This window comes from Cavia porcellus, unplaced genomic scaffold, assembly GCF_034190915.1.
Source record: "Cavia porcellus strain 051 isolate PalLab524CR breed Dunkin Hartley unplaced genomic scaffold, mCavPor4.1 scaffold_33, whole genome shotgun sequence".
Lineage (NCBI taxonomy): Eukaryota > Metazoa > Chordata > Mammalia > Rodentia > Caviidae > Cavia > Cavia porcellus.
In genome coordinates this window covers 34,693,431-34,716,673 of record NW_026947516.1, presented here as the reverse complement: position 1 = coordinate 34,716,673, position 23,243 = coordinate 34,693,431, and the positions used below count along the sequence as shown (strand labels likewise).

The window sequence follows — 23,243 nt, the reverse complement described above, 5'->3', positions numbered from 1 at the left end:
AATCATTATAGGAGACATTAATGGAAGAGTTAACTGCATATTGTGTACTTCAGAATGTCCTACTCTGTAATTGGGAGTATATTCCATGATATCTACAGATAGATATATGTACTTTACTATGTGTGTGTAAAACCTTTCTGTTAAATAAGAACTCTGTAGTTTAAATTAATAACATTGTGTACACTTAGGGATTTGCATAGATTTTAAATTATGTCCTCTGGGGCCAGAGTGTTAATTGGTTTATTAGGCTGGTAGAGTGGAGAGCTTGAGGTCAGGACAGTTGTCCTTGAACACTGAAATACAGAGTAGATAATCACCATGTGTTGTTCTTTGGGCTGATTTTATCTTCATTGGGAGATTTTGAATCCTGATTAATATTTAGAACAGTGACTTACTCTCCAACTGCTCATTATCATCTGAAATTTAAATAAAGTACTAGATTTCTACCCAAGATAGCAGTTAGGGGTCTCATCTCTTAGAACACATTTCTTAACCTCCTCAGTCCTTACTTCAAACCAGGAAACACTTTGTTGCGGTGAGTGATAGAATTATGGGGGATCGGCGGAGGCTGAAATGATAAGAAGTATGAAATATAAATGACCTTTATTTTGAGAATGTGGGGAGAGATACCCCCAATTCCCTGGGGCGTGGCATCTCCCCACTGGGGGTGCGGGGGGTGAGGGTCAGCGATCTCTCCGTGGAACACGTGAGTGGAGGCTTATAAGTAGCCTCTGCTTGGGGTGGAACCTAAGGGGGCATTAGGGATGCACAGGTAGCCCATTGGTCTTTGTTGGGCGCCATAGGTAAATTCCTAGGGGTGGGGGAGATGGGAGTTCCTTGGTTCCCCCTGAGGCTTTACCGGCTACAGTGTCCTGTCTGGGCCAAAACTCTTTCAGTGAGGACTTCTAAATGTATTTTTGTGGCTGGAGATTCACAATTAGGATCTCAGGAAAGTACATCTATAAAGAGTATATAAGGGGATGCTTTAGAAACCATGGAGAGGATAAAGAATCAATCAGTACCAGGTTAGGTTTGTGTAGTTTGAGAAAACTAATCCTGAGGTGCTTTTCACCTTTTCTACCATTGATATTGCTCCATTATTTCCTCTTCCCCTTCACAGTTATTAAAATCACTCTTCCCCATTCTCCTGCTTTTGCCGTCCCCTATAAGAAGTGACTTGGGAGTGTTGCAAGCAGCTGAGTTAGATATATTATAGGCATTGAGATTGGGCGAAATCCTCAACAGAGCCAGTGCTAACACCTGGCAGCTTCGGGGAGACAGATACCTCCTGCTGTGGGCCGGGCCTCAAAACAAAGGATCAAACAAATGCATCTACATCCTGGGGATTGACATTCTAATTAGTTCTCTCTCACCCTGGAGTCACTATCCCATCCCTCTAAGGGAAAGTCACTGCTCCAAAAATGCCTGTTTCCCATGTGACTTGCTTTCCCATTTGTCCCGAATGTAATCAATTTTACCTGAACTATTGATCTTATTGGCTAACTGTAGTTATGTCCCACCTTATGCCCATCTGCTTTGTGAGTTCCTAGTCTTCTCCACACCCCCCTCCAACCAATGGTTTTACTTAATAAAAGTCCCTGGAAAAGGCAGAACCTTGGGCAACCCACTCCGGACCCCCTCTGTCTGTCTCTCACACAGAAGCTTCCTTTCTCTCAATAAACATATTCTATTCTTCACGCCCGAGGTTCCTAAAATTCGGTTTTAGAGAACACAAACTTGCAGACATAGTAGGTTGGGGGTTTCATTCCCCTATATCAGGAGGAACAGTGGTTCCCGTGCAGCATTTTATTTGGAAACATTTCCAGGATAACAGAGTTGAGAGAACAGTGTAATGAAAGCCCCTATATCTTGCACATCTATCTGTGTATAACTTATACATAGCTTTATACCTTGCTTACCTTTCCTGCCCTCGCAGTTCTCTCCACATGCATGTATACTGTGTGTGTATGTATACACACAAACACAGTTCGCCTTTTAAAATTAAAGCAACATGATGACCTCAATCTCTAAGCACTTCACCATTCATTTTTTTCTTAAATGTTCCAGGCCTGGGATATAGCTCAGCAGTGTAAGGTCCTGAGTTCAGTTCCCTGTACCAAAAAATAGGTAAATAAATAAATAAAATGCTCCATTGCATCTCTGCTATCATCACACAGAAAATTAACAACAATTTAGTAATACTCCTCACCACATAATTCATAGTGAAATTTTCCTGTTGCTCCAGAATGTTCTTTATAGCTGACTCTTTCCTTCCAGGATCCAGTCAAGGATTTTGTCTTACATGTGCGTTTCATGTCTCTATAGTTGCATTTATCCTTGAATAGTCTCATAGTATTGTTATAGTTTTGTTTTGCATTCATTGAAATTGACATTTTTGAAGAGTCCAAGCCTGTTTTCTTAAAGAATGTCTCATGTTCTGGATTTTTCTAATTGTTTTCTACTAATTAGATTTAGAGAAGAATTTTTTGGCAAGAAGACCATTGTGGAGATGCTGCCTTCTACACCTGGGGGGATAGAATAACACCTTTGTTCTTGCTGGTAACAAACAACTTGCAGTACTGTCTGCCAGATATTTCTGCTGTCAAAGAACACTTTTCCCCTTAGAAAATAATTTTTGTGGTATTTTGAGACTCTGTGGATGTAGTATTCCTTAATAACTTTTACCCCATGGGTCTTACTATTTGTTGATGGTACTTTTTTCTAATTCAGTGATGGATCCTTGCCAGTATTCATTATATTGGTGGTTGAATAATGATGATTTTGTAATTACGGTTAAAAATGCATTAGCTGGTATGTTTTTGTGAAGAAGACCTCTCCCCCTTGCTTTTCTGAGTGTCACCGTGACTTAAGATATATGTCTAGTAAATACATTTGCATATTAGCCAATCTTTCATAGGAAGACCTAGTTGATGTGACCAAAACATATAATGTGAACTGTGTGCTAATGAAGACTGGGGACCTCATATTTTTCTGGGTTTGTTTGTTTTTGCCTTTTTGGTGCTTCAGTGCCTGTCGAGCTACATATGACAATCTCTGCATTTCATATATGTCATAGCATCTGATGGCACGAAGTGTTAGACCGGTGTCGCGAGGAAGACTCCAAGGGCCTCGCTCTCATGTAAAAACAATGGGGTTTTTATTATTCCGTGTACACGGGGTCCTCCAAACAGGTGGAAACGGAGAACCCTGAGTTGGGGCAAGGCTGGTGTTTTTAAGGATGAAAACCGCAAAGCAAGCAAGCATTGTTACAGAAGCCAATCATAGCAGTTAGAGCAGAACAGTTGGTGATTTGTCCATTTGTGATTGGTCAGATCATGAGGGGCGACCAGTGGGTCAGAGTTGATTAACTGTCTTGTTTTGCACAGCTTATTTTTAGGTCACCTAGCTCCTGTGTGGCTTGGTTCTGACATACTTCCCAATCTTGATTAGCATAGTCAGCAGACTTTATCTCTGAGTTTCCTGACATAATTACCTTACTTTAGCACCACAACCTTTCTATTTGTAGAGGGCAACAATGGTTAACATATCAATTGGGTAAGATTTTACAATTCTTTACAGAAGAGAGCATTGATTAACATATCAATCTTTTACCCAGGGGAAAAGGAAGACACACATTTACAGTTACAGGTATTACTATGATATAAACGAAGCTATTTCTGTGAAGAATGTACAATCTAATACAATCTGATGCAATTAACACAATTTGTGACGGGGCTACCGGATAGGGAAGACCCAGGATGTCAGGAGCTAGTACCTCAGGCCTTTGTTTTATGGCCTTTAGGAAGTTAAAACTTAACCTAGTTGGATTTGAAGGGAGAAGGGGAGGGGAAGCAGCAGATGGAACGAGCTTTCTTCGTCTCTTCAGAAGGACATGTGCGGCCAAAAAGAGAAGGGAGAAAAGAAGCAATTGGAGAAGATATGAATATTTTTGTGTTTTGTTTGCTTCAGTGCTACGGATTGAACCCTAGGCAAGTGCTCTATCATTGAGCTACATCCCTGGCCCATGAGTATGCATTTATCAGTGTTTCTGGATAGGTGCTTGTACACTCAGATGATTCTCAGTAAATCAACATACAATTCACTTTAACATTTAGTACGTGAATAGACTGGGGATTTAGCTCAGTGGCATAAGTACCTGCCTAGCAAGTGCAAGGTTGTGAGTTCAGTCCCTCATACCAAACAAACAAAAATAACAAATCAGTGCTACACTTAATACCTAGGCATTGTCTTTAGTAGGCCTTGATTGGATAGAGGAGACTCTAGGACTCTCAAACAAAATTAGGATTTGAAAGATTTCTTTTTGAAAATCAGCTTGCATGTTCCTATAAGAGGTCACTATATAATATACTACCTTATGCATCCATAGTTTAGTGTTAAACTAATGATAATTTTGGACTGTTTCCTTAACCTCTTTGGGTCTTTTCTCATCTGCAAAACAAAGTTAAAAGATTATCTCAAGAGATACTCATCCCCAAGTTTCTTTGATTATATGCTAAATGTTATTAAAGGACAAAGGAAAATGGATTACTGTACTTATGTCAAGTCTTGACCTTTATCTGCAATTTTTACCTAATCCTCTGGATAATACCTCTGGTAACAAAGCTCGAAGGTACAGGGAACAGTCTTGTAAATAGAATATGACTTTTCACACAAAACAGCCAGTTCCTGGCATAGAAGTACCATATTCTAAGTACAAAGATATAAAAAGCGTCGTGTGATCCTTTATGCCCAGACTCTAGTTTCCTGAGCAACTCAAATGTAAAAGTAAAGTATCTTGTGTCTAGGACAATCAAAATGTCACCTTCCTTCTGTTTTATTTGTTCCACGCAAGTTTTGTATAGTTTTATAGAGTTGTTTTATCACTCATTTGATTTTCATAAAAATTTGGATTGTTTGGAAGAAGAAGCATTAATATTCTTTACAACTTGTTCTTGTTCCACCTTTTATGTTCGTTGTTAGTGTAGACTTCTCTGTTATGTAAAATATTCCACTGATGCCCTTGTAGATTTAAAGGTTGTTGAAGAAATGGTAATAAGAGCTCAGGAAACAGCCAGGGACTATTTGTCCTATACTGTCTGACCCTGACTAGCCATTCTCCTTGAAGTTTTAAATCTTTGTGTACTGAGTACAATTCACAGAATAATTTTAATCAATTTACATTCAGCAAATCTTTCCAAATCCTTGGGCTTTTAAAAATCTGGGCCAGAAAGTTTTGTTGTTGGATCTTAATGCCATTACCTATTAACAATGACAGTGATGTTGAAATTGTTGTTTGGATTTATGAAAGGAACGTCTTCCTAGTAAAAATAGCAAATGAAAATAGCAAGGCAGGAGAGGTGAATATCTGAAGAAGTCTGTGGTTTGTTCCTAGTGTTTTCCATAAATTTACCTTTTGCTATTAATAAAAATGTTAAAATTCTATTTGTACACAACAGTGTGTGTGTGTGTGTGTGTGTGTGTGTGCGCGCGCGCGCATGTATACACATGCATTCTTCCTGCAGATGGTGTATCCTATCTTGCTTGGGATAATTGTTTACTGTGATTAAATAAATAAATTTCTGCTTCCATATAACCCTGAGTAGTTGTGTAGCATTATCTGTTTGAGCAGGACTTAATGTCAAATTAGAGTTTATAATCTTAGCAGGTTTTCTTGTGATTTCTAGTGTGGTGCTTGTTACTCATTAGTACTTCTGGTTCTGTCTCTGCACAGTATATAAACCCATGGGACATTGCTCACTGCTTTCAATTCCACAGGCCTAGCATAGTGTTCACTTTCTGTCTCAGTACTCTGCAGGGTTCCCAGAGAAGTCTGCTTTTTAGTTGTTGGTGAACAGTATTGATCTTAGTTCTAACAAGTGAGCTGTGGTTGTATAAGATGTTTACACTGCTATGAGTGTGTCTGATCCTTGGTACTACTGACACTTGGGCTGAGATACTTCTAATTCTTTGTTGTTGGGCTTCCTGGGTATTGTGCTCTGTGTAGCACAATCCTGGCCTTTGTCTACTAGACGATAGTAGAACTTCCCCCACCCCCAAATTGCACTAGCCAAAATGTCTCTAAACATTTTTGAATGTCATGTGGGGTATAGTATCATCGATGGTTGAGAACCACTGGCCTAGAACATGGCTTAACTGTCTGTGACATTCTCTTCAATGTCTTTAGTGTGAATTGTTTGTACTTCTGTGGTTTAAGCCAGATTATTTCAAACATATTTTCTAAATGTGGGCATAGTCTATTAGCTTTTTGCATGTGATGCCATCACAAAGAGACATTTATGTTTTAAACTCTTTAAAGGTTAAACTCTGGGCAGTTTGGATGAATGAATTTCAGTTTCTTAAGTATCGGTTTTCATAAATCCTGTGATGCCACTTGCCTTCCTTTAGCAACATGATATATAGGTGTTTTGTGGCTGGGATGGATGGCTTACTAGGAAATCTTCCAGTTGCATTTCTTCTGTAGCCCAGAATCAATGGTATTATCCTGGGAGAAATATGAGTATTTAGATTGACTTCTTGGTTGCCAGTTGGCTCCACAGTACCAAAGAAAAGCCCTTGAGTCCAAACTTATTTAATGCCCTTTGCATGTATTACATTGGAAATGTATTCCCTCCACAAGAAATTACAGATACTGTTTTGTACTTTATTGCATTTGTGTAAAGGTGACATTTATATAAAGCCACCCCTGACATGCTCTAACTGAGCAATAGTAATGAGAAGTGATTACTGTATAGACTCCTTGCTCTCAATACTTTTGCTTGGTAAAATAAAGATCAACCAAAAAAAGGAGGGGATGTGGAACCCAATATACATTCAAACTGTGGCTATCACAATGGAAAGAGCTATGATTTCTTTCTTTTTTGAGTGTGCATGCCATGGACAAGGAAAAAGGAGTTACTCTCCAAACAAAATCAAAACCAAATAAAGTCAACAAACACAATAAGACTTGGGCCAAAATCACCTAAGTGGTTTTGCTTAGATGGCTTGAAACTGGCATTTAAGGGTGAAGGTAAGGTTAACTTTCATAAGGAAAGATTATATCTAAGGCTTTATGTGTCAGTCAAGAAAAGCCATCTACAAGCTTTATCTTAATCCAATAAATATCGTTATTTCTTTTCTACTCATCAATTTTCCAGTATCCCATCTATCCATACATTGATACATATGACCCCCCCCTCTCTGTGCATTCTAGGGTAGTGTTCTACTACTGAGCTATACTCCTCAGCTCTAACCTTATGTACATTTTCTAAGATGATCAAAATATAATTTTTGTTGAGTTTAAAAATCTGGTTCTGGGCCGAGGATATAGCTCAGCAGCATAATACCTGCCCAGCAAGTGTGAGGTCATGAGTTCGATTCCTGGTACCAAAAAAAAATATCTAGTTCTGCTAGATCTTTATAGAAGCTTCAACAATTTTAAATCCCTTCCTTCTTTATTGCCAGACAATAGGAGAGGGAGTATACCACTAGGAGACAGAATGGTTTGTTGTAAAAATGAGAGATCGAACCAGAACAACAATGTGAAGCCCCATATCTTGTCTTCAGTGTTGTCAATTGGCATAGACGAGTAGTTTTAAAAGAGCTAAAATGATGGATCTTGCTTCTTAGGAGCTGGAGAGGAACTTGAGAATTTCCAACCATTAAGCACCAGAGAATCTATAGTATTTTGAAAGAGAAGAACATTCTACAGCTTCCCTTGATAATTCACACTAGTGCTTTAACAACTTTCAGTGTCAGGAAATTCTTCTGAATGAGTTACAGTCTAAATTCTTCATGCTGCTTAAGCCTGTTTCTTCTTGTTCTGTCCTCAGTAGAGGATTGAACAGCTGGTCACAGGCCCCTGTTCAAGAGCCAGTCACATAATTGAAAATTGTTATTAAATTGTCCCTTCAGCCCCCCCCAACCCTGTGTGTCTGTGTGTGTGTGTGTGTGTCTCCCTCCTCTCACCCTCTCTCTCTTTCCCTCCCCTCCCTTCCTTTCCCTTTCTCTCCCTGCCTCTCTCCTTCCCTTGCAGCCACAGTTACCTTAAGCTAGTCTCAGGTCTTTTAGATTCTTTAATTATTTTACCTTTCTGCCAAGTGTCTGCTCTAAGTTCTGAAGTTCCAGGTCAACTGTAGCCATCAGAATTACACATAATTTATTATAAAGGGTTTAAAGAATACTGAGGGTAATGAGATAATTTTCTCCTGCGACATTTTCCATGCCTGTAGTTATGTAACGCAGACATGGTGTTTTAGTCCTTCTTTTATTTATTTTTATTGTTTTTATTTTCTGTGATGCTAAGGATTCGAACCCAGACCTCTATGAATGCTAGGCATGGGCTCTGCCACTGAGCTACATCCTAGGCTGTGTTTTATTTTTTATTTCAGTTTTTTAATTTTTCTTTTTGGTACAGAGAATCGAACTCACGGTCTTTCATTTGCCAGGCTGGTGGTGTGCTGCTGAACCATATCCCCAGCCCTCTTTTATTTTTAATGGCTACATTTGTTACTGACTCAGATATTTTTTGGTATCCTTTGAAACAAATAGGAAAGTTTATTATTTTTTTTTTGTGTTAGATATGCTTTTTTTTTACCCTGCAGCGTGTCTTTTAATGCATCATTAAACCATCTATCCTTTAAATGTGAGTCAGAAAAAATATGTAAGTTCTGACTAAGTACCAGTAAACTCATATTTTAAACAGGCATGAATTAGTAATGCTTTCCAATTTATTGCCTTTGTATAATGGTTTGTCTCCTGGCTGGAAAGGGTTATTTTACAAAAGTTGATTCCTAGATCAGTGGAGCAGGAGATTGTTAAAGCACATATTATAGCTGAGTGCTTGCAATTCTTTTGACCAAGCCCCTTGTTATATCTTTGTCTACACAATGGTGAAGTGTATGCTACAAAAACCAGTAGTATTACTGGGAAGAGAGAGCACAGAATCATGGATTGGTCTTGATCTGGTGAATGCTATAATGGTGTGTGGCTGCTGTTAGCCCCTTGGCAGGTTTGATGCTTTCACCAATGACTTTTTGACATGAAGATCACACACTTATTTTAAAATATGAAAATGATCCAAAGATGGAAAAAGAAGAGGCTTAGTCATAGGCTACAAGAGTCAGGATTCTTGAAGATATTAATGAGATTTTACAGTGAGCTCAAACTAATGGGAAATACTTTGATAGATATAAAAGAAATCCCAATTGGACAGTACCAAGTGGAGAAATCATGGGAAATAGTCAAGAACAGCATTTCCCATAATGCCCAGCAGGGCATTAATGCCTCTGAGTGTTCAGAGTACTTACAAGTTTAAAAAGGCTAAAGGTCTTGGAATGATTGAATAATAAGTGAGGGAGTCCTGAGATCAAAGTGTAGTGTATTTCTTCACTGACCATCTTCTCAGCTTTAATATGCTAGCATGCATTAAGAATTTTAAGAGGTGGATATAATGTGCAGTGTTTCCTTAATTAACTTGATCATCTTCTCATGAAATATTTTGCTTGATGATTAATCTGCTGAACACTCTGGAAAACCCTACCCAGAGATTTTAGTTGAGTAGAAAGAAACCTTATATGAACCTATAGTCTAGAACAAATAAAAATAATCCACTGTTCTGTTCAGAGAAATGGAAGTGCCATTCCCAGCAGATCATATTTGGTGAGTAGTTTGCTAAAGGACAGAGACACAGTGAGTCATACCGTACGAAGAAAAATTAAAAAGCAACAGGGATGAAGATGCATAGATAAACATGACATTTCTGGTTAAATATTAAAGGGGCTATGTGAAGACTGAGAACTTTTGGGCTTCTGGACAGGTAGATAATGATAATCATAGCAAATATTCTTGCTATGTGCCAGACACTGTACAGGTGCCTTTCATTTGTTAACTCATGCAATCTTAAACAACTCCATGAGGTAGACACTGTTAGTATTTCTATTTCCCAACAGAGAGAAATTAAGACACAGAGATGAAGTTATTTTCCCAAGGTCAAGGTCATGTAGCCAGTGAGTAGCAAGCAGAGGTTGGAACCCCAGTGGTTTACCTCTGGAGCTTTGCCCCACTCTGTCTGTGCTTGCTCAGTGTGATCTCAGCTCAGTGTGATGAAGCACTTTGGATAGGGCCCTTTATACCTATTCGTTTTCAGGATCATCTTTCAAGGATATTTGCTATCTTACCTGAGTGGTATTTACATAGTGATTGTAAGAACAGCATTAGATAAGAGTTTGGATAAATCAGTACTGAAGGCCTTCTAACTTTGGTTCCATTCCAAAAAGAATGAATGGACTTGCATGGTCCCTTTCATCTTTATGTTCTGTAATTCCTTTTTCTATAGCATTTGCACAAATTACCTCTGTGATGCCACTCTGCATACAGAAGAGTGCTCAACATGTACTTTTGATCAGCAGTTTGACTTGACACTATTTTGCAGCTAGGAAATGCAAGATTAAACAGCTCATTAAAATGTTGTTACGTTTAACATTAAGGGTAATGGCTGAGCGGGGTTGTGAAGCAAGTGTCTTGACAATCCAAACCTTCCTGTCTTTTTGCCTGAAATATGGATAGATCTTTTTTTAGCAAACCATATTCCAAGGAAGTGACATGAGTTTACAGTTGAAATACTGTGACACTAAGGATTTCGTGTCATATATTCAGTTAAAATTAGTCTTGGAATACACACTACCCCTGGGTTCTTGGAAATGAGAGACTATCTATGGAGAAGACACATTTATTTATTCCATGTTCAAAGAATCTCTAGACAATATCTTTAAGGTCACATAGTGTATAGTTTTACAGAAGATTAAACAGTTAAACACACAAAAATCAGGATAAGTAAGAACCAGGAGAAATAACAGAATACAGAAGCAGACGCATAAAGGAATTAAACAGAATGGTGGTTTGTTTTTTATTTATTTGTGATACTGGAAATTGAAATTCAGGATCCCCTGAGCTACATCCTTCTAATCCTTTTTTAATTTTTTTTGAAGCAGGGTCTTGTTAAGTTGCCTAGTCTGTCATCTTCCTGCCTCAGCATCCCAAGAAGCTGCAATTATAGCCGTGCCCTGCTATGTCTTACCAACAGAGACTATTTTTTACACTGTATTTATAATATTAAAGTAATAAAAGACTATTGAAACATATCTACTTGAAACTACAAACTTTAGAAATGACTTTTAAAATTAGTATATAGAATATCGAGATGATAAGATATACACTAACTACAGCTGGAGGTCTAGCTTAATGATAGAATGCTTACCTAGCATACTTAACACCTTGGGTTTCATCACTAGTAATGTAAAAGAAGAAAAGAAGAATATACACAGTAACTATTTTAGTCACTTTCTCATAGCTAAGACAAAACATGCTCTACTCACAATTTAAAGATAGAGAAGTTTATCTGGACTCACAGGTTTCACAGGGTTTATCCCAGGGTCAGCTGGTTCATCATGGCGGAGGAGTATGGGAGAGGAAAGGTGTTTGTCTCTTGGTGACCAGCAGCAGAGAGGGAGCTGGAGGAGCCACTAAGACCATTGCTATATCCTGCAAAAGCACATCCCCAGGGACCAACTACTCTATCTGTGCCCCACCTCTTAACAGCATATTCAACTGTGTACTTGGCAATGGATTAATCCACAATAAATAGTGCCCCCATGATTCAGTTGCCTTCTACAGGTTCTACCTCTGAACACATGAGACTTTGGGGGATATTTTAGATATAATCCATAATAAGAACTAAAATTTTAAACTCTGCAGGGGTATAGAAGATTGGATGTAGCTGAGAAGAGAAATGGATACCAACCCACACAATAGGGCAGAAGGAATTACTAGGAATGTGTATCCAACAGGATTTTTATAAAAAGGGGAATGGTAGAGAATTTCTGTTCAGAGAAATGGAGATTGAGAAAGTCTTAACATTGTCTGACAGCGTGTGTAAGCAGAATTGAGAAAGAATAAAGGAGTGCTGTTTGTTGAGATTCTGACTGAAAAGATTCCAGAAATTGGTTACAGATTTAGGAACCTGCTTCAAGAAGCCCAGTGAACCTTAAGCAATATAAATACAACTGTAAAAAACACAGCCCAAGACAAAGGAGCAGTAATCTACTTTGCTACTAACTTTTCAACAGTGGCAATAGGGAAAGTAAGATAAAAGTGGAATATTTCATTATGCTAAAATAAAATGAAATGAAAACAAGGAAGACCCCAAAGTCTCTGCTACTTAAAATGCTTACCCAATGAAGATACCTATCAAAAATAGGAATTTTTAGAAAGTAGTATTTTCAGACAAACACAACTTGAAGAATATGCCACCTGTGGACAATCACTGAAGGAAATTCTCAGGGATATTATTATGGTTTGTGTCTGTGTGGTCCCTCAAAGCCTCATGAGGTCATGTGGAGTGGGCTTTTCAGGGGCAGCTGAATCTGCTTGTGACTGATTCAAGGTCTAGTGCTGAGATAAAGGTTGTGAGTGCTACACCTGCCCTATGGTGGGTAGCCTGCATACAGCATCAGGGACGGAAAGAGGCTTACCCCCTCTCTCTCTTCAGATGTTGCTATTACTGTTTTTCCACCATGATTTGTTGCCCCTCTGCCATGTGCCATCCTGCCTTGGAGCCAGCCAATTATGGCCTGAAACCTACAAACTTTGAGCTAAATCAATCTTTTCCCGTTTAACTTTGAGTGTATTTTTTGTCATCAACAAGAGAAAAATAAGATAGTTATGTTTCAGATAAAATTCATCCAGAGAGAAGATTTGATATTAAAGAAATAATAACCATGTGTGCATGCTTGTAATAATGTCAGATACTCAGGAGACTGAGGCAGGAGGATCAAAAGTTTGCTCTCAGCCTGGGCAAGTTCAGCAAAACCTGTCTCAAACATAAATAAAAAGGGCTAAGGATGTAGGTCAATGGTATACACAATATTATGGATTCAATCAATCCTCAGTACCACTGAGGGAAACAGGGTACTACATGAGTCTATCTAACATATAAAATTAAAACAATCTTGTAAGGATTTTAAAAAGACAATTAAATGCTTGGCTACAATAACTTGTAAGCCAAGTGATAGATTTTTGAGAGGCATAATACTACGGATTAAACTCAGGGCCTTTGCACTGAACTATATTCTCCAGCCTTTTAAATTGTTTTATTTTATTCAATTGTCTGTTGGCAACATTGATACTACATTTGGAACCTCGTTGCCTAGTGCTGTTACCCTCATGTTACCCTATTGTTTTCCTAGTTTCCTTTTTCTTTGGGAATCTAAATTTCATAAATACTATTCATTCTCAATATGACAGTGGCCTGAGAATGTACAGAGTGGGCTGGAATCGGAATCCTGCCTCAGTCTCTCAGAGTACAGTAGTACAGTCATGTGCCACCACACGGCAATAAATATATTTTGACAGTCAGAGGATTGTACTGTTGGGAATGAATGGTATTTATGAAATTCGAACTTTGAAAGAAAGAGAATAGAAAAGCAATAGGGCACCATGATAACAACACTAGGCCATGAGTTTCCAGTAGTATCAACCTTGCCAACCGTTAGTGGAATGACCTTTGAAAAGCTACTTCTGTGATCTACGTCTCAGTGTTCTTATCTGTAAAGTATGAGACGTTAGAAGTAGATGAAATTTTACAACTCCTGATTATAATTCTATGAGGACTGGATCCTATAGGGAAAAAATCAATAGCTTCTGAGTTGCATCCTCCATTCCTTTGAAATTTTATCAATAAACACCTACATTTTACTTCTGGCTGTTAGGTCTCTGAAAAAATTGGATCCAGGGAGTCTGAAGTATGCATTTTACTTTACACTTCCTGTTCTGTTTCGTTTTTTGTCATCTAGTAGCCAGGAAGAGTAATAGCAGTTTACCAACATCAAAGCAATAGGGGTCTCTGGTAGATGTTAGGATGGATTTACAAAAACAAGCTGTGAAAAGCAGACTTCATTGTGCAACTATTATCTCTCTCCCCCTCCCTTTCTCCCTCTCTCCCTCCTTTCTTACCTAAATGAACTTATATGAGTCTTTCACTTTCTCACCTTTTCTCTTTGTCCTTTTTTGTTCTCCTGCCTACCATTCCAGGCTAATAATAAGCCCGAGATTGAAGCAGCCCTCTTCCTGGACTGGATGAGACTGGAGCCCCAGTCCATGGTGTGGCTGCCTGTCCTACACAGAGTGGCTGCTGCAGAAACTGCCAAGCACCAGGCCAAGTGTAACATCTGCAAGGAGTGCCCAATCATTGGATTCAGGTATTTGGAATATGGCTCACCTTTTTATGACTCCATCTTTGATGTCCTGTGCCAGTGCATGTTTGCTCCTCTTGCAAGAGGAGTTTGTTCCTCTTGCAAGTAGTCAAGATGGTGATGAAGCTGGAACACTGATTGCCTCTGTCTCTTTTGGATCACTGGGTTATTTTGTTGGACCTGACCCATTCAGCAGATGTCCTTTTCCATTTTCACTCTGTAGCTCTAAAATCCACATTTTTGGTGGAGTAGGACTGAGTACTGATCTCCACAGAGATACTTGTGTGTCAAGGGCCTCCAGATGAGTTGTACCTCCTCTTTCCTAGAACTAGAACATTTTATCCTCTCTTTTTGGATTGATCATACGTCTTTTTTCTGGAACTACAACATTCTCGCTCTCTTTTTTTCCAATGGTCTTTTCTGTTTAGAGAAACCTCTCCAAGCATTGCTAATGAAACTAAGAGATGGTTCTATTCTGGGAGGTACCATTATGGTAGCTCAGTCTCTTCCTTGGCAGTATTTCTTGCCTTAAGTAACAAGAATTGTTTTAAGCATCCTAGAACTTATTTATCTTTGAGTCTGATTATTTTCTTTGCGTAGTATCCTATTGGACTTCTAAAGGAATAAAAATTATGCAAGGAAAATCAAAGATTTACAAAGCAGCTTTAAAAACATCCCTTAATTTGAGGTGAAGAAGATAGGAAACATAGCAGGTTATCATTCTGATATTTTTTAAATGTTGTAGAAAATAATTGATTTTTAAGTCTTTAGCCTTGTTGACCTGTCTAGGAAAACAGGGTATTATTAAAGAACTAATCTTATTTAACAGTAATCCTAAATCCTAATTCAGAAAGGATGATGTATTTGAAGACCTGGATCAACATCTAAGTTTCTATAGTGATGGATAAGTTAGAGAGCTATAAGCTAGCTATATAGTCTGTACCTGCTCAGAATCCATTTAGCAGCTAAATAAACATTCTTTTCTACTTATGCTTAGACTTGTTTTGTTACTTTATTTCTGAGTAACCACCTGCTACCATTTTTGAATTTTTATTCATGGTGTATATCCTTCCATTTTTCATGCTGTTTACAAAACCCTTACGAGGTTTCTAAAGCGTAGCTAGACAGCAGTGAGCAGGCAATGCTTGCAAACTATGCGTTGATTCCATCCTGGTTTTGGCAGGTATAAATGATGCCATGAGGAGTGGGGAAGGGAGGGAAGGTCACAGGTTATTGCTTTACATTTCTTACCTTTCATTCTCAGCTTCTGTAGCTGGTGGAATTTGTAGATCACAGAGGAGAATTTTATAAAATAGAACAGAAGAAGGATCTGGGTAATCTAAAAGAGCCTTTTGACCTCGAATTCTTTTTCCCTTTATCAAATTAGATTATTTTAAGAATCAGCATTTCCATCTCTTCCCTACCCCCTCTGGAAAGATGGTTCAGATCCAAAACCAGGCAGGTTTTCTTCCTACTTTCCCATATGTGACATAAGGAATATGTTTATTTGAATTGGCTGAAGTTCTTATCTCAGAAAGAAAAAGACAAGAGTCTGAAACAAAGAATATAGTACTCTGAGAATGGAGGGAAATGTACCACTCTGTATTTATAGATTAGAAATTCTTCCATTGAATCTAAATGTTTTTCCCATGAGGTTGCATCTGTTGTTTGTGAGTAATACGGTGAGTTATTTCTTTTTTTTTTCCTTTAGTTTTTGAGGTGAGGTCTCTCTGTGTAGTACAGACTTAGCTTGAACTCCCTAATTAGACCAGGTAAACCTTGAACTCTCAATCCCCCTGATTCAGCCTCCTGAGTGCTAGGATTACAGGTATGCACCACCACATTAGCTGAAGATGGATTTCTGAAGAAAGAGAGATTGAAAGAGATCATACAAGTAACTATTTGAAAAAGACTCATGTCAGCCATCAGAAACCAAAATTAAAGCAAGACTTGTTTTAACTGGAGTTCTTATTTATGTTTCTTTTGTCTTATGAGATAGCTTTATCTACATAATTTTTGAAACTAATTGTTTCAGAAAAGATTGGTAGGGGCATGGGATGCTTTTTTTCTGGAAGTTCTTTTCAGATTTGAATATTTGGTCTTTAGAAGACTGAAAGCTTGCCAGTACTTTCCCATTTAATCTGAAGGAACTCCAGGTGGAGTTTCACTAAGAGCTCAGTTTTTCTTCCCTTCTTCCATATGTTTGTAGGATAATCTTTTGCCAAAATGTTTTGATACAGTAGAAGAGGCTCCAGAGAAATCTGGAGGTAGGAAGTTAATCACTTGCCTTCTGGGGCTAATGAACGTTGAATTTTGTTTCTCGAATTAAGACAGTGTGGTGGAAGATTTATTAAAGAGTTTCTTTGGGAATTTGATTGTAAGAAATACATGTGTTTGTTTTTGTTTTTTACTAGGTACAGGAGTCTAAAGCACTTTAATTATGACATCTGCCAAAGCTGCTTCTTTTCTGGTCGAGTTGCAAAAGGACATAAAATGCACTATCCCATGGTAGAATATTGCACTCCGGTAAGTTAGATGCCTCCCTGAAGGGAGTTAGTTCCCCTGAGATGAACTTCCCATTTTGTGTAGTGTTGCAGGTTATGGTCAGTGCTGTGATTTATAAGTTCCCACATGTTCCCCAGCTACAGTGACTCAATTACACTATGGATGGTGCCACAGAGAGCTCAAAGTACACGTAGAACATCATAGACATTCAGTGAATATGGTTGACTGAGTGGGATTTTCTGCATTTCCCCTATATAAGACCCAGAAAATAAGCCCTAGCTTGCTGTTACCATGGTGATGGATACTGTCATACAGAAGATTGTGAATCACTCTTCTCTTGCTTGGTGGCTACCCTGTAGTGGTATGTAAGATAAAGGATAGGCTGATCAAGGCTGGCATTTTTGTTCACACTCATAAAAACAGGAGCAAACAATCAAGAAAAAGCAAAACAGAACAAAACAAGAAAATAAGAAAGCAGATGTCTGCTTCATGGCATGTCTCTGCAATCACTGGTAGACAAAGTGGGCAGATAAGAGTCTGAACCTGTGTTGATTAATCCCAGTAAGCCAGATGTAGCTTTATGTTAGGGTAGTGGATAATCCCAGCAAGTCTGTATGTTTAGTTGTGCTGAAGTTCAGGCTGATTTCTAGCTATGACACTGAAACCTGATTTGTTCACCCTGCAATGCTCTGTGTGCCTCCTGCAGGCTTGAACTCAGCTCCTTGCTGGCTTGAATTCAGGTGTTTGACCTCCTGCTGACTTGAACTCAGGAGCCTCACCCTGACCCTGGTTGAGTTCAGTTGGCCATAGATGGCTACCAGCCAATCACCCTCTTTTGGGGGATGTCTGAACCTGGATAACTTACCAGTCATTATAGGGCACTCCATCCACTGTTTTGTTCCACCGTGCCTTTCTCCTCAGACTGACATTTGTGATCTCTACTTTTCAAGGCTGATTATTTTCCAGTTAGGTCTTTTTTGGGGAAGCATCATTCTCCTCTTGGGAGTGCTGTGGGGCAGACAGTTCATCTTTCTTTTTCACAGCCCTGGAGGTTATGTGATCATTGTGCATGTTGAATGGAGGAGGTGCATGTGGGTTGCTCAAAACCTTTAACCTATCACCTCTACTGAGTGGTCCTTTCCTTTTATCTCTGTACCATACTAACGCTAACACTTTACAAATCTTCATGTATCAGTACTGACCAACTCACTTAAATTATAGATATTCACATTTTATACTGCTTTGTGTGAAATAGGTATTATTATTTTATCTTATTTTTCAGATTAGGGCTGTATAGTCCTAAAGTTAAAGAATTTTCCCGGTTTTTGTTTTTTTTTTTTTTTTTTTTCTTTTTGAGACAGGGTCTCTCTGTTGCAGGTCAGGCTGGCCTTGAGCTCACTTTGTAGCCTAGGCTGGTCTCGAACTTGCAAGGATCCCTCCTGCCTCAGCCTTCAGAGTGCTGGGATTACAGGTGTGAGCCACCACACCCAGCTAAAGAATTTTCCCCCGGGTTCTATAAGTAAGAGATGAGAACAACTTCTAAGATGTTGTTTAAGGAAAACATTCAATGACTGACACAACTTTGGAAAATCCTGGGTGAAATGGCAAGGATACACACTTAGTGGGCAGACAGACCTGGACATAAATCTACTGTGCTCTAAACTCTAGATACATTGGTATTCAAAGTATGGTTCATCAACCTGCACTGCTGACCTTACCTTGTAGCTTATTGGAAATGCAGGCTCTCAGGTCCCAGCCCAACTTTCTAAACTGAAGACTGCATTTTTAGCAAGCTCTGCTGATCATTGTGGAACACATGCAAGTGTGAGAAGCTGTCCTTTAGAGTATGTCTCTTCCATCATCCAAGTGATCCTTCTAGCTGTTTAATTGTCCTTTTCGCTACCTTAATTCATCATGCATGTAGTCAGTGAGGGAAAATGTACCTGCCACGAATAACCTGATATTTAGTAGATAAATCAGGATATTAATGAGGACTGAGTAGTTTCTAAAAGACCATAAAATGTGGTATAACTTAAGGTCAACTTTTTGACTTTAAAGGAGTTGCTAAGTAGTTTGTGTACTTCATTTATGCCTCATAATAATTTGTTGAGGTTGTCCTTGCTCCCATTTTACAGATGACCCAGCACTTCAGAGAGGTAAGTAGCTCACCTAAATTTCTGAATGCCAGGCCTGCTCTCACAGCTATATTTCTTTGATTCCACAACCTTTGTTGACACCTGCCATATTCGCCTTGATGACAAAACAGGTGCTGGAAGACCAGACTAAAGTGGTCATTCATTTGGAAATCACATTCTCTTAAATCTGTTCTCACCGTGACTTCCCTTTCAGACTACATCCGGAGAAGATGTCCGTGACTTTGCCAAGGTACTAAAAAACAAATTTCGAACCAAAAGGTATTTTGCGAAGCATCCCCGAATGGGCTACCTGCCAGTGCAGACTGTCTTAGAGGGGGACAACATGGAAACGTGAGTAGTAGCCAAAGCGAAACAGACTCTCATTTGATGTGTATTTGAACTTCTCTTGGCTGAATATCCTCCTTCACTCCTAAATGCAAACAGTCTCTTCTTTTTCTCTCTTTGGATTCACATTAGCTAAAAAGAGAAAAACGAGCTGATGTTCAATAACCAGTTTTCATGCCTCTTGACAATTATCCTTTCCAAAAGTTAAACTTGATTTCACAGGGAAAAAAAATCCGCATTATATCCACTAATTGCCTCACAAAGCTTTGAAGAAATATGGGACTGTTTACAAATGAGTGATATCAATATTTCATTTTGATTTCCACCCCCCTCACAAATCTGTAGATGTGTGTCTTATTTTATCTATTGTGTGGTTACTTTTTTCTACTTGAGAGAAATTCTAGTCACAGGATATGACTTCACAGTAAGTAGAGATGATTCTCAAGATCAAACTGAACATGTCCTTACCTCTCTAAAACCTTCTCAGTTTTTTTTAATCCATATCTCTGACGGCAAATCACACAACTATTTGTTTTTCTTTTAATTTCATTTTCCACCTTTGTTTGGCTGTTGCTTCCCATGTTTCATACTTGGTTGGTTGGATTTTATTTACTTTGACCTTCAATAATTTCTGTTGCTGCTATTTTGCCTGTGTCTCTCTTCACCACCTCATTTTTTGTTTTGCAGTCCCGTTACTCTGATCAACTTCTGGCCAGTAGATTCTGCGTGAGTACTTTGCTGCAGGGCACTGCTGCCACCCTCACATTTGCTCGCTTGATTTTTAAATTTTTATTTGTTTGTTTTGTTCTGTTTTGTTTAAAGACCCATTGATTTCCTTTCTTTCATTTCAAATTAACTTTTTCTCTTGAAAACTTTGAGAGTCATCCACCACAGATCAGGAGAATCAGAAGAGGTTTTCAGGTTCTTCACTTGGTCAAATTCTCGTCAGCAGAACCCCTAACCTGAGATCAAATTAAAATCAAAGAAATAATTTGGGTTTTGGTTGTTTGCATATTTCTTCAAACACAAGCAAGGACGAGTCTACTGATTATATAATAGCGCTCATTGCATGAATTTCTTGAGATTCAGTGCTTTAGAACCTTCCAAAGGAGTATGGTTTATTCCTTAGCACGTGTTATGAGTAGAGTACTAAAAGTTAGCAGGATCTATTTTAGCATATGGTGTTGTTTGGTTGAATCATTTCAGTGAAATGTGAGAATTTTTTTTGTCAAATTATAGCATGCTGTGTGACTAATTTTTATATACATGGGTTTCTAAGTTTTGAACTAAATTTATTTTGCTCTCCTCTTCAAACTAAATATTTACCTCATAGACAGTTATACATTTAGGCTGGGAGGAAAGTACACTATAGTCTTACTACTGAAGTATGTTAATAATACTAATATTAGATATTAATTGGTGATTAATTTGTCTGAGTTTATAACGTTAGAAAAGACTCTTGGGTCTCGGCATGGTAGTGTATGCCTATAGTTCCTATTATTAGGGAAACTGAGACAGAAGGATCACAAGTTCTAGGCCAGAATGGACCTCTTAGTAAGACATTGTATTATAATTTGAAAATCATTAATCAAATCAAATCTCAGCAAAAAAGGTTAGGTTAGAGTTGTGTCCAGTGCAAAGTCTCTGGATTCAATCCCCAGTACTACAAACAAACAATAACAACAACAACAACAACAAAAACAAAACAGAGTCAGAAATGTCCTATGGTACGTATGATCCATTTATTAGCAAACAGAGTATGCCTGTTTTAAAATTGTGTGTGGGGTTCTTATATCAAATTTTTGGTATTTCGCAGTATGATTTATCAAAATATTTATTTAAAATCATATAGCTCTATCATATATAAAGGCAAAATATCCAGATTAGAAGATGAGCTTATATAAGAATTCAGTTTTTCATTGTTTGTTTTTAATTTTTCCATCAAGTAATTTAAATCCTTTAAAAAAAAAGCATGTAGTGATAAATGCAAACTATTAATTGGGATTTCTTTTGTCTTTATTGGCCTAAAGGAAGTAGAAGGCATTCTTTGCTTTCTTTTTAAAAACTGCATTATTGTGCCCCTTAATTTTGAGATACAGTACGTATTAAGTAGTGAACTGTGTGATTCCTTTAGCCTTTGCTCTTAAACAACTTGGAAAGGTTTTATTTTGTTGCAGTTATTTTGCCTGAATGTTGGTAACTATTTTCCCTATCTTCTATAGTCTATTTATAGAAGTTAGAATCTTTCATAAATAAGAAACGTTAAAAAATGATCCTGTCAAGTTCTTAGCTTGCTAGGTTTCTGGGAACTGAACAGATTAACTCTTTTCTGGCATTCAGCTTAACCAAATAAAAAAATCACAAAGACAAACATGCTAAAGAACAGTTATTAAAATGTATGGCTAATGGCAGCAAAAAAATGAGCAAAAGTAACTAATAGTTCCTTGAAAGAGGCTGCACATAAACTAACAATAAGACAACATCATGACAGTAATTTTAAAGTAATGTATTTTAAGTAGAGGATATTTGTCTAAAACTTTGAAGTACTTAAAAATTTATATTAAAATACCTTTTTAATGGCAAAAACTTACCCCCTATTTGCCTTTTTATGAGAAACTTGTTAGCTATGCAGAAAGAATGAGACGTTCTAATTTTGAGGAAGCAAACAAACTCAGCAAGCTTGTTTTCATTATTATAATTTTATTAAAGTCTTGACTCATAGACTTTTAAATAATATATAAAATCTATTTTAAAGCTATCCTATTCAGATAGAAAAACCAGGTCCTAACATATTTTCGTTTGTAAGCATTCTCTTTGATATCAATAAATATTATGATGGTGACAATATTTAATTCATTTAATATGGACCACTTTTCCTGAGATATTTTATTTTTTTAATAGATGAAGTCGTATTTGCTTGTATTTGTCATAGTACTTCAATGAAATCCAACATGAGCCTTTTACATTGGTTGTCCATAATTGTGGGACAGCCTGACAGTGTTTTTTGAGCTTTGCTACTTTGAAATCTGAACTATAAAAGCTTAAGAGTTGTCACAAAAGGGAGAACGGTGGTGGGTGAGATGCCTTTGGCTGAGTGGGTTATTAATGGTAATAGGAAGTAATCCTTCTTGGAATATGTTTTATATTTAAGAAGTAGAAAGCAGGTACAGTATTATTACCTTTCTTTGGAAGTATTTTTGAAAGCTTTGCACTTAATTTTATTTCTGAACTAAGTGTTTTTTTATTTTACTAATTCTGAATTCTTAAATGATTCTTCTCTGACCAATACTCCCTTTTTGGCTCATTTTCTGATTTAATAAATGCCTTTCGTAGTGTGTATTTTTTAAAATTTGTGATTATTATGAGTTCTTGTGTTTATGCATGCTGTGATAGGTGCTATGTACATTAATAAGAAAAACATGGAATTATTCTTAAGAATAAGAGTTAAAGCTCTGTATATAAAATTTTCTGTAAAATACTGTATTAATGTGCTTTGGATTTACATGCCAAATTTTCTTCGTGTAGTTTTCCTCCAAGGTCTTGCGTTTTTCTTCTCTACCCTACCACAGTAGCAACTGTTATAAGAGAAAACATTACTAACATATTTTCCTTCATGGTGGGCTTTTAGCTTATAAAAATACGTGTTGAAAGATTCATCTCTTCCAGAAGTTAATGCATATAAATAAAACATTCCAGGTATAAATTATCTTTATCTGCAGTGAAGATTTCAAAGCAAACTTTAGAATTTTTCTAATAATGGACTATTCCAGGGTTCTAGAAAATTAGGTAGTTTAACTTTCTAAAAGTACTATGAAGTTTCACATCATAATCTTTGGATCTGTCTGTTAATTGGATAGTCACCCTTTTGTTTTCTCATGATAGTTTTAATCTTTTACATTTCACCTAGACAACATTTGTCCCATAAATAAGACCTTTTATCTCTCAGGAGAGACTTCCAGTTCCCTAATTGTTAGCTAGTATACTGTAATTACTGTACCTTATATCCTAATTA

At 37.6% G+C, this 23,243-nt stretch overlaps 1 protein-coding gene across 23 annotated transcripts in view; it reads left to right on the top strand.

The window, feature by feature from the left end:
• Positions 1–23,243, top strand: part of Dmd (dystrophin) — a 2,110,831-nt gene that overhangs the window by 2,037,667 nt on the left and 49,921 nt on the right. For 16 of the 23 annotated variants that reach the window (XM_063242792.1, XM_063242800.1, XM_063242799.1 and 13 more), the window contains 4 exons: positions 14,086–14,252; positions 16,661–16,772; positions 19,101–19,237; positions 19,919–19,957. In XM_063242792.1, the coding sequence (XP_063098862.1) occupies positions 14,086–14,252; positions 16,661–16,772; positions 19,101–19,237; positions 19,919–19,957 (455 nt within the window). The remainder of the gene's footprint in view (positions 1–14,085; positions 14,253–16,660; positions 16,773–19,100; positions 19,238–19,918; positions 19,958–23,243) is intronic. The other 7 variants (XM_063242803.1, XM_063242804.1, XM_063242802.1 and 4 more) reach the window with 1 other exon arrangement.